This window comes from Habropoda laboriosa, unplaced genomic scaffold, assembly GCF_001263275.1.
Source record: "Habropoda laboriosa isolate 0110345459 unplaced genomic scaffold, ASM126327v1 scaffold9, whole genome shotgun sequence".
NCBI classification, from domain to species: domain Eukaryota; kingdom Metazoa; phylum Arthropoda; class Insecta; order Hymenoptera; family Apidae; genus Habropoda; species Habropoda laboriosa.
The window spans coordinates 892524-904320 of record NW_017100191.1 but is presented as its reverse complement, the minus strand read 5'-3'; the positions used below and the strand labels follow the sequence as shown (position 1 = coordinate 904320).

The 11797-nt window shown below is 43.9% G+C and overlaps 1 protein-coding gene across 1 annotated transcript in view; it reads left to right on the top strand.

Moving 5' to 3' along the window:
• The window catches only part of LOC108570084 (visual system homeobox 2-like), a 58801-nt gene that overhangs the window by 36372 nt on the left and 10632 nt on the right, over positions 1–11797 (top strand). The window contains exons 3-4 of the mRNA XM_017931873.1: positions 1565–1654; positions 2608–2738. Coding sequence (XP_017787362.1) covers positions 1565–1654; positions 2608–2738 — 221 coding nt within the window. The remainder of the gene's footprint in view (positions 1–1564; positions 1655–2607; positions 2739–11797) is intronic.

Here is an 11797-nt window from a genome sequence, read left to right as displayed (position 1 = left end):
GAGGAGTTTCGCGAACCTTTTTCCTTTCATTTTCCACGGTACCTTTTTCCATGGCAGAGCTTCCGTCGAACCACTCGAAATTCCGTTATCGGTAATAAATTTTTCGGGTATTTGGCCGGAATATCGAGTGTCAAGTCCGCGCTGCGACAGTCGATATCGAGGCGCGGAAATTGCGTTTCGATCTACGCCTACAGACCCCCCCGTTTTTCCTCGTTTTTTTTTCACGATCGAAACTAGCGTTCGCGCGCGCACACACCTCGCTCCTCGCCCCGCCGTTAATTGCGTTCCTTTTTTGTTGCCGGACAGAGTGGATAATGCATTAAACGCGGGACAAAGGGACGAGAGATAAATGAAAAAATAGAACCGTGTTACTTGCTTCTTAGCTACGGATAGACGCTTCAAAGGGTGAAATTGGAGCGCCAGGCCTGGTCGAAAAAAAAAGTTACGCGAATTTGGGTTGCCAGCAGACCTTATTTTTTTCCTTACATTTTATTCCAACTTAATGCTCCCGATAACACGACTTCTTTTTTCTTTTTCTTTACCAACCGACGAACGGAATAGCGGTTTCTCTGAGAGCACGCTAATTTTGCGTTTTATTTGCAGTGAAATAGGTTCGCGAAGAAATTGTGGTTTCCATTAACGAAATCAGATCGAATAGACGAGCGCGGACTCAAATACTCGTTCGGTATGATTTGCATGAACACGCGTGGTCTCGATTAATTGGCAAGTCAGCTATAATGGGTAATTTGATCCGCGATGTACGCACGTTGCTCGAACAAAGTGGCCTGTATAATTATCAATTAGAGCCAGTGCTATGAAATAATGATCTTCGAATTCGATGGATCGTTCGTTCACAAAAACGACCAATTTTTGAACCATATTCGTACAGTATATGATAGGACATAGAAGTAAAAGAAAGGACCTAGGATAAGGAGAATTGTAAAGAGCGTATTATAACAGGTAAGAAGAGTACGAAGGGTAGAGGAGTAGATACAAGGTAGTAATAAGGAAATTTCATCAAACATAGAAATAACTTGGTGCATTTTTTCACAAAGACTTGACAATTTCATCGACTCTGAACCGCCATACTTTTTCAGAGAAGGAACTCGTCAGTTGGAAAAACGGTCATTCAGAATAAGAGAGATAATTTTGAACATTAAAATTGTGTTTGGTTTTTTTGTAAATAAATATTGAAGTTTGTAAGAAAATGTATGGAATTGATTTTTATAAAATAAATATAGTAGGAATATGTGTGTAAATGTTATGAGAAATTGAAATGAATTCGAAAGTTTAGAATCACCTGCTAATTTTCATCAATGCCGAATCTGCTAGTAATTCTTCATAGATTTGAAATTGATGTCGTAGAAATTGTCAACATTTTTCTGGAAATTCTTTTACGTAACTTGCAATGCACAGTGATCCCAAACTTTTGACCGCTAGTGTACCTACATAGATAAGCTCCATCTTACATTATGCAATATTACACGATTGCCTACTTTTAAACGCTCAACAATTATTCTTCAACTTGTACTCAACTTGAACGAATTTTACGACAATGTTGCAGGTGTTGGGCACAACATAGAGTCAGGAAAAGACTTCACGGTCGACGGTCTCTCTGGTTTCAGCAAAAAGAAGAAGAAGAAGCGCCGTCATAGGTGAGTGTCTCATCCAAACCTCAAACGTGAACCGTCTTTCCCGTTGCATCGAACTTTTTCACCGTTCATTTCCCGCTGCAAAGATTCCATTGGAGCGTGACGTGAAATCAGCGCAATAGAAACATGCGTGAATAATTAATAATCACTGGGAAAATTTTCGACGCAACGGGGATAGCTATTCTTCTGCGTTTCTCGCTTGATTATAGGTACATCCTGGCTGGCGAAACAATCGTCCGTATTTCGATGATTTTTCCTCTCTTTTCCACACGCGATAATGATAAATTTATTCCCCTACGAATATATCATTTTAGACTTTTCATTGTGTAATCGCCGCGATCCCCACCCCCGCGATAATGAGTTTTCAGTTATTTTGAAGTGACAGACAACCCGAATGCAATCACCGCGTTTTCCCCAATAATTGCACGTCGGATGGACGAATTCAGGCTCAAATCGCTCGTTAAAAAATGTAATTATCAGCGGAAATCAATTCCATTGAAATTCTCTGGTTACATCACGGACGTAAGATGTATCCAACGTGTGTATTTACGTATTGACAACGTGAAAGATTAAAAATTGACGTTGCGAAAACCAGGTTCGAAGCATGTGAATGAAACATTATTACACACACACGTAGGCACACACACGCTAGTAGATCGAACATGGACAAATTAAAATTTCTCACTTGCTCGAAATGTTTCATTGTAAAATCTGTGAAATCCGTTTTATAAATTCTACGCAGATGGTGGATGGAGAGAACAGAATTTAATTTTCCCCTCTCGACTAAATTGCTTCTTCCTTTTCCACCATTGTTCCGAATCGATGAAATTTTTCGTCGGTGTAAAAACACTTCTCGGATTCGTGACCCTATCGGGAACGTGTAGATTGATCTCGTGTGTACGCTAGCATTAAGGGAAAAGCTGTAATGGCATATAACTAGGTTCATATGGTTGTTGCTCCAGGACGATCTTCACGTCACAGCAGCTGGAGGAGCTGGAGGCAGCGTTCAAGGAAGCCCATTATCCTGACGTGTATGCTCGCGAGATGCTCAGCCTTCGAACCGATCTGCCCGAGGACAGGATACAGGTGAGCAGAAAATCAAAAGACCTATGAAATCCGACCTTCTGACCCACGGAATCGAACCGCCTCGATAACTCGACGCCACACCGCTTCCTTGTGAAATTCGCGACTCAGCCGTATCGAGTTTCCCTCGCTTAGATGACCGTGAACTCGTGTTCAAAATCGATCGAACGTACACTTTTTCCTTCTTAATCACCGACTCACTTGTCTGTCAATTCTTTCTTCCTCTTGTCCGATGAAAACGATCGAATTAACTCCCCGAAAATATATCGCAACGTTGCACAGTGTGCAAAATAAGGGGTTGAAAAATGGAGCGGGAAAGGCTCCGCGGTGATTGCGAGGTCTGGTGGATTTATGGAATTAATTTATGGAAAAATGAGAATCGTAACGTGTAAAGCAGGAGGAAAAGTAGAAGTGTATAGAGTTGGTACGATTAAATGGGTCCATTTTCAGCTGTGAATCGTGTGAATTACGACGTGTAAATTGAAAGTGGCCGCTTTCAACATGGGAGAGCTGTATGTTTCTCGTGCGCGTCGTTTTCATACTCCGCCTATTTAAATTAACATACAATGCGATTTATTTCCATTGTTACACACGTGGTTTTGCAATTTGCACAGTTATAGAAAAATCTGCTAGGTATTTTACCACCACCGTGCTGATATACACGTGTATAGTAGCTCTCGTTTCTTGAATAGTTCGGCGCACCGTTTGTCCGGTGGAAAGTTTCGAGTATAATTCGCTATTAAAACCGCACAATCCGCTTTCGGCGGTAATTTTGTTCGTTAACGGGAATTAATAACGTTACACGCTCTTTGAAAATTCAACGTGTTTCCACGGGGGCGAGAGGACGATCGTACGGTATAATCAGCGAAAATATAAAGCTCCAATACGTTTTCACGCAATTACAAGCGCGTGCCGTTCTGTCGTTGAAAATTCTGTCGGACTCGGGGATTTCGCGTGCGTCTGTCAAAGAGAACCGTTATCAATTAGCGAGCGGATGATATTAGTTACATTTGTATAAATTACCAAGCAATTAATTCGGTAAATTCACCCATTATCCGTATAATAGTATAATGACATAACGAAACTGGCTATTTCCAATGTTCTAATGGACTCGCTCGATATGTTCGCGAATTAGCAACGTTTTAACTGAAAATGTTGCTCAAAAAATTGCCTCTCGATCATTATGCAAATGTGAAAACCTTTCTTTAACCCTTTCGCGACCACCGGAACATCTCCGTTTGAGCGCTCGAATAAAAATGGATTTTAATTACAGACGCGACGATCCATGGATAAATAATAAATTCTTGTGAAAGAGTTAATTAAAATAATTTTCATACGATTAACTAGTTTTATTATTTCAAGTTTATAAAAATCATCAGTCTTCGACGTGGAACGGTAATTCGGTCACGAAAGGGTTAACACAGTGACTATTGACCGATAATTCTGATTAAAGGGAATTATCAATTTTTTTAATAGAAAGAAGTGCTTAAAATTTCCGAACTACCTAATGGAGGAGTACCTAATGGCTAAAAGAAGACCTATCCTTTTTTCAACGCGACGAGTTCTTCAGCAGCCGATCGCAAATGGCAGCTCATTCGACGCGGTATCGCGCAAAATTATCGACAGCGGTGCATAAAGCGGCGAAAGAACAGTCACAAATGAAAGGGGCCGAGGGGGTGTGTGGCGGCGGTGGTTGGTTGTCGGGGGTGGAGAGAGAGAGAGAGAGAGAGAGAGAGTGGCAGGACCAAAAGGCACGACTATAAAAGGGAGAATTTTCCCGGGCTGACGGTTAGTTACCGCGGACCCGTGGAGTACACCGACTAGGCTGAGATAGGTTTCCGCATGGCGGACCCGGGACAAGCTTCCCTCTCTCTTCCACATCGCGATTCACCCCTTCGTCCTCACCCCTTTGCACCTTTTCTCTACTCGGTCTCACTCTCTGATTTTGGTCCTTCGCGGCACGGTCTTTTTCCAGGAACCCGCGTAACCTGTAATCCACGTACCTATTTAGAAGTCGCTGCGAAAACGTAGCAATATTGAGATGACGTCAAGGTAGTAGAATGACCATGGTAGATATACACGTGGCTGTATGTACATACACGCATTTACGTGCTCATTCTTGTCTGTGTGCGTGTGTGTGTCTATGCAAATGACCAGTACACAGCACTCGGAGGAGTATGCTGATTATATTTTGATATAATTCGAGGGACGATGGTGGCGAAGGTTAGAGGACGAGGAGGAGGGTGGCAATGGTCCACGAAGCAAAGGTGGCAAAAAGGAGCTCTGTTGGAAGAGGTGACACGACACCGGGGGTGAGAGCGATGAAGACGCGTCGGTTAGGACGCTGGTGTAGTGGGAGAGAGAAAGAGAAGTGTACCGGGGTGAAAGAGAAGGAGAGGCGTATAGAGCATGTAGGGTGGAAAAAGAGGTGGCGAGAGAGGAAGAGGTAGGGTAGGTAGGTACGGTCGAGTCGCGCTTCACGGGGTTGTTGAAGCTTCGTGGCTGAAGCGTGCAGGCGCGTACACAGAGAGAGAGAGAGAGAGAGAGAGGGAGAGAGAGCGAGAGAGCGAGAGAGCGAGAGAGAGGGAGTGAGTGGTAGCGGCGGCGTGAAACGACAAAGCGGCCATTGCAGGATGGGTGCGGTCCCGCGGGCCAATCAGAGAGACGAGTCGCGGAGCGGTCGGCCAATCAGGCCGCGCCTTCCACCCGTCTTTTGTTTCTAAATTTGTGCGCGCGGCGGGGACACAATATAACGAGCGCGGGACGAAAAGAGGGGTTGGTAATCGTTAACGGTGATATTTTTGTGTGGGAGTGCCGGCTTTCTTCCTCTTTTCTCTACCTCTTCTTTCACTCGAACCCTTCCCTCCCACCTTCCTCGCCCCCTCGTCGACATCCCCGCCACTCCCCTCTACCTCTCGTCGTTCGCGTTCTACGCCTCTCTCCTACTCTCTCGCCACCCTCTCTCTGTTCTCTTCCTCTCTTCTCTTCCGCCGCGTCTCGTCTCTCTGTCAGATTCGTTGCCGCGCGAATCTCCTTCCGCTTCTCGATCTAGCGCGCGCTCGCGTCTCACCGTCGAGTTTCTTTCGTCCCTTGCTCTGTTCCTGCCTGTGTCCGACCCCCTATTTCTTTTCCTAATTTCTTTGTAGCCTCTCTCTCACGGGCCCTTTGTCCCGCGCGGTTTTTTGTTTCTCCCGCGCCGCTGCTCCTCACGCCGACGTGTGTCGCGACCGAACTGGAAGAAGAGCGCCGCGCCGGCCAGTTTTCATATCGATTAGGGGCATTTTGCATGCCGCTTGATGCGCTTCGCGAGACCATACTCTCTCGTCGAACGAGTAATCGCCTCCGCTGGAATTCTGTAGACTCGTGGAAAATATTCGAATATCGAGAACTAACGAGATCCTTTGACAAAGAATTCAACGTTGCGAAATTATCCTTCCGAAAATGGATCTGAGAAACGTTTAATTTGCTAAGAGAACATTTGTTAGATCGAACAATTGTTACGTAGGATAATTTGTCGCAGCTTTTCTAACGTCGAACTTTTACAGGTCGTTGCCCTTGCTTCTTTCACTCCAATTCTAGAACTCTTTCATGCATGCCAGATTCGCGATATTTGTACGGGTTTTGTCTCCACGGTCGATCCAATAAGATCGCGATTGGATTGGTTGCGGAAAATCTGACAATCAAAAGCGAACCATTCTCTCTCTCTCTCTCTGACGTACACTACAGTTGTACTTTGTCTAAAGTAATTCTATACCTTGAAATTATCGAAAGTTTCACCTACAATCGTGGAACTTGAGGATAAAATACCGAACCGTAACGAACCGTTAACGTCGAAGCGAGAAAGACGACCGGATGGGGCTGCTTCCGGCATCAAACGAAATTATCGTGTCCAGTGGGCGATTTGACTATGCGCCGTCTGTCAGGTTTCGCGCGCTGAAGTGTTATTACTTAATTAAATGAATGGGTTCGGTTAGGCCGAGGCGGCCTGAACAAATTAATTAGTTATGCTCATTGAATACTCTGTACAAGCCCTGCCAACATAGAAATACCTACTCGTTTCATCGGGAAGACTACCTACTACCTATATCATACGCATTTTGAACTTGCGCTGCTATCTCATTCCATCAGAAGAAGATAGAGGAAACGTCGCGTTCGTCGTTTCTTTGACGAGAGAGGCACGCTGCTTGATATTTGGTATTGAGAAGCTTTCTCATTTCGAAGGGGACAAAGGGATACAAGAAGAAAGGAAAACGTCTTCTTTGAGGAATGAAAAACGCTAGAAGCATTTCTTCGTCTTCTCCTGGTGACAAAATGAGAAACATCCTTTCAACACTTTCTCCATGGTATTCAGACCCTGAGAATAATACTTGGTTCTCTAAAATACACGTAAATTTTAATACGTACGCACAATATATATATGTATCTACGAATCTTTGAAATCTGCAATCTTGACAAAATATTTGAGCATTCAGTGGCTGATCGTAATAATTATCGGTATTGTAGAAGAGAGTTTTCGTAGAACGTTTTGCATACACGACGGTGACAACCCGAAGAAAGAAAGCTCCCGCGGTGAAGTTAATCGAAATGTCTTCGGCAGACCTCCCTTCCAACTACTCCAACGTATTGTGCATACGATTCACACGTGCCGCGATGTAATTACGCGACACCGCAACCAATTTTATTCCGGGATCCTGACGAAGTTTCGCCTGTTAGAATTGTCAAGCCTTAAGTGCATCCCTTTTGGTGAAAAAGAGAGAGAGAGTGAGAAAGGGGAACTTCCGTAGCTTCATGGAAATTAACATGCAAACGTCCGCCTTTTCACTGTCCTTAAAGAGCCATTCAGAGACCCTGAAGCATACCACTGAAATATTCTTCCATTTTTAACGAATTATTCTTCCAAATTACGAATTAATAACGTACGGTGAACAATTTTATTCGTATAATTAGAATATTTTGATAAAAAAAAAAAAAAGAAGAGAACTTCTTTGACATTACAGCGTAAAAAAGAATTCGATAAATCGGAAGGGAGAGTCTCGTTGTCGAATTCACCCCATACTTTAGGAGAAAAGACCGATCGACTTGACTACTCGTTATCGCGATCACTCTTGTGCTCTGGCAATGAGGCTGCGTCTGATTGGCGCGCGGAATCGCGCACAAACGGACGTAATTTCGGCGGTCGGAGGGTTATTGCTTCTTATGGGGGTGCGAAAATTACAGGCTGCCTCGCCACACGTCCTTTCACCATGATCAATATATACTACATATATATATATATATACACATTATACGCATAAAAGAAGGTTCTCCACCTCACGAAGTGTTTCGGACAAAATGACACCACGAATCACTGTTCAATTACTGTTTAATTTCAGCGGGGTTGCGCCGTGTGGGAGGAGCGCAACGTGACTCCGTACAATTTTAATTTGCCAGCACGTGTTCCCTTAATGGATCAAAAACATTCATGATCCTTTCGGCTGCATAATATACAATATAATCTTCGTTATTAGTTTCGAGAAATGACAGTGTAACGTTCAGTGGCGAAATCGTCGGTCACTTTCGAGCAAACGAATCTAGAAAAACTGTTCGAAATTTACTTTCAACCTGAACTCTGAACTCTGAAAAATACGACTTTTACGGATTAACTCGTTTCATCTTAGACATTTTATATTAGGTCATCCTGAGAGTTCCCGCGGTTCTTAGCCGTTCACTTTGCAAGAACATAAGTTCACTGAAATTATACATTTTTATTTAAAATCATTTCCATAATGTTCCATACACTTGTGCCATATTGCAAGTACATTAAATCCGCGTACATAAAAATCCGAATCTCTGAAAGAAGGAAAGACGCGAATGAATCTACCCGATTCAAACCTCGTTTACACCCAAGAAAATCATGCTCGAAGTTTGGTGGTCTACTTCGAGATTAATTCACTGCGGTTTCCTAAATCTAGGTACCACTATTACTAGGTATCAAAAATTGATGGTACAGCAGTGAACCCTGGTCAACAGGAAGGACACGATAACGCCAGTCTGCAAGCACAGCTGTACAAAAATTGCATAAATTTGGTGTCGTAGTTCTACCTCCAACCGATTTTCACTTTTCCCTCTCACTTGACAATTTCCTTACGCAAAAACGATTTAGGAAACAGGAAGATATTGAAATCGCCTTTCAGCTGCTTCTTTCTCTCAGAGATCCGGATTTTTATATACGCAAAATTAATGCTCTTGTGATACCTTAACAAAAGTGTATATCGAAGATTAAACAAATAATTTTCAATGAAAATGTTTAGTTTCAATGGAATTAGGTATGTTTCCTTCAGAATGAACGTAGAAACCCTTCTCCCTTAGACTTACAAATCCCATTATTCTTCACGACGGACAAATTTCCCCAATGTTGCGCACACTCTCGCGCAACAGACTACGCCTCGGCGGAAAAGGCGTGATCTTCCTCGAGCGGAGAGACGGTTTCCCGTTTGAAGGTATCCGGGTAATGAGGCCCAAGACTCCCACGGGCTCGTTCGAAAAAACAACACGCGTATCCAGCTATAAGCGGCCCATTAGCGAAGAATTTTGACGTGGCTCACACAATCGTTGCGATGAGGACGGAAAGCCAGCCAGCCTGCTGCTGGCAGAGAAAAAAAATTGACTTCAAGTAGCGACGAACGGCTCGCGAGACGCAAGTCATCCAGCGGAGCTCTCCAGAGGGTACTCCGGCTGTACAGGCTTCCACGTATATACGTTCCTTGACAAAGGTTCCACTGAAGGAAGCCCCCTCTTCCTGACAACAGGGCCCTATTGTCAGTCCCCGTTTCAACCGAGGCGCCATTGAGGATTCGTTAGAACGGGCTGCCAGGTAGGGACGCGCGAGCCTTCGACATTTTCTTTCGATCGTGCACGATCATCATCTTTCGCCCCTCCTGCTCGATACGCTTTCGTGCTCGTGTAATTATCGCCTGGAAACACTGGTCCGTGGAATTTCAAACTTAACTGGGTTCACTCAAAACTTGCACCTAAGGTCATAATTTGAAATGAGAAAAAAGTAGATTTGATTGTATGATAATTTTGAACATCAGTTCCCTGCTTAGGTAGTGGATTTATTAGGCAAACTTTGTGACGAATGTCAAAGGGAAACTTCATCGTTTTTTGTGGGAAAAGTAATGTTTAACCACACAGTCTTTTTTTTCTTGGTTTGATTATTTTTGTTAAAATGTTGTGAGAAAAGAAGAGGGAGATACAAATTCATTAATATGTGAGTTGCCGCATCGGTGATCCCGGAAGAATAACTGGTTGGGTGCAACAAAATGGCGTGCCTTTCGAGGGGTTTCGAGGAGGAACGTTGGCAACGTAAAGCATCGCTCGTAAAACCGGCTAAGAGGCTCGTTCGAATTCGATCTCGCTCAACAAAGATCCTCGATTCTTCAATTGCTTCGTCCAATGTTTCCTCGAGGAACAGTTTGTTCCTGCTACTGAATTATGTGGAAGATTGACCCGACTGCAAACGGAAGGTCCTTCTCACTCTCTCTCTCTCTCGATTCGAAGACCAACGGAACAACTGGCGCACCGATGGAATGGAAAACAAAGATGTCTCTGTAACTTCGGGAACCTCTTCTTCTACAATAGAACCTATCGACGAGTATTTCGAATCTTTCACATTTCGATTACTTCTCGATACACAACAGCCTTTTTTCACACTGAAAACATATTTAATCTTCTCTCTAAATTAAACAATCCACATTCTCAAGCTTGAATTTCGAACGATGAGAAAATGTGCAAAAGACGCGTGTAATTCGCAAAGAAATCGACACGACAAGATGGTCTCGGAATGTTTCGAGGGAGCAGCCGCAAGGACAAGCAGAAAATTAAGTGCGTGATTCAAGGAGGAAGGTGTAATCGTTGAAATGAAGCATAATCCCCCGGGCATTAGGAATTTTCATTTTTAATCCGCTCGTTTCCGTGCACAATTTGCCCAGGAGAGTGGCGCATTACCAAGCTACAAGAACAAAACCCCATCTCTCCCTCTCTGCCGCTACCAAAATGGCTCGCGACAATGAGGACGACGCGGTCGGTGAAGATGTCGCGCTAGTCGCTGTGCATCATTCCCGAGCGAATGAAATCTGTGGATTCGTGGGGTCCTGGACCGTGTTCCGTTCGGTCGTTTAGACCGATGAACAGGAAGAAAAGGGAGAGGAAGAGCTGGAAAGTTTGGCTCGTTTCGAGGATATAATCTACCGACCATGGAGAGAAGAAAGTAACGAGGAATCGAGTTACGTTCTCCATCCCCCTCCGGACCTCCGTTCTTCTTCAACCCTCTTCCGCTCTATTTCGATCTCTCCGTCCATCGTTGGCCTCTCTCTTCGTCCTCTCTCCCGCAAAGAAGCCCAGCTAAGAAAGGGTAATGGCGCGGAAACGGCTCAAATGACCCGCGAATTTTCACCGAACGAGACTTCCTACTTGCGTTTATGTTTAATAGACGATCGGCGTCGTAAGTCGACGAGAATTATGCCGAGGAATTACCATTTCCAACGGCGGATTTATGGTAATTTTCGACCGGTCCTCAACTTGCAGTCCACACTACAGTTCGTAATTCTTCGTAGACTATCGGTTAAAAAAAAAATTAACACTTTGCTTTGTAACGTTAATTTTATAATGTTAATCTTTGGTCTTGGGAACTTTCTTAGGGTTTGGTTAGATTAGGGTTAGGTATTTTAATTGGACTAATTTTTTCTTTGAAAATCAGTTTGTGCTCGCTATTACCGAGCGAGTGATCGAAATTATCCACCCTATAAAAGCTGTCTGTTATTTTACTCGGAAAGAACGTGAATCGGCTACCTTGGTATTTTCTGAAAAATTCAATTCTTCCTCGTGGACGGGACATGACAGGTGGATATCCTGGATAAAGGACTGAGAAGGACTCCAGTTCGAGTACCTAGAGAAGACGTTAACACGTTCTAAAGGCCGCGCTAACGCTGTGTAAACAGCGCTGAGCCCTACAAATTAGCTCCTCTCGGTCGGGCAAAATAAATATTTTCACGTCGGGCCGTCGTTAACGGATTATGAAAATC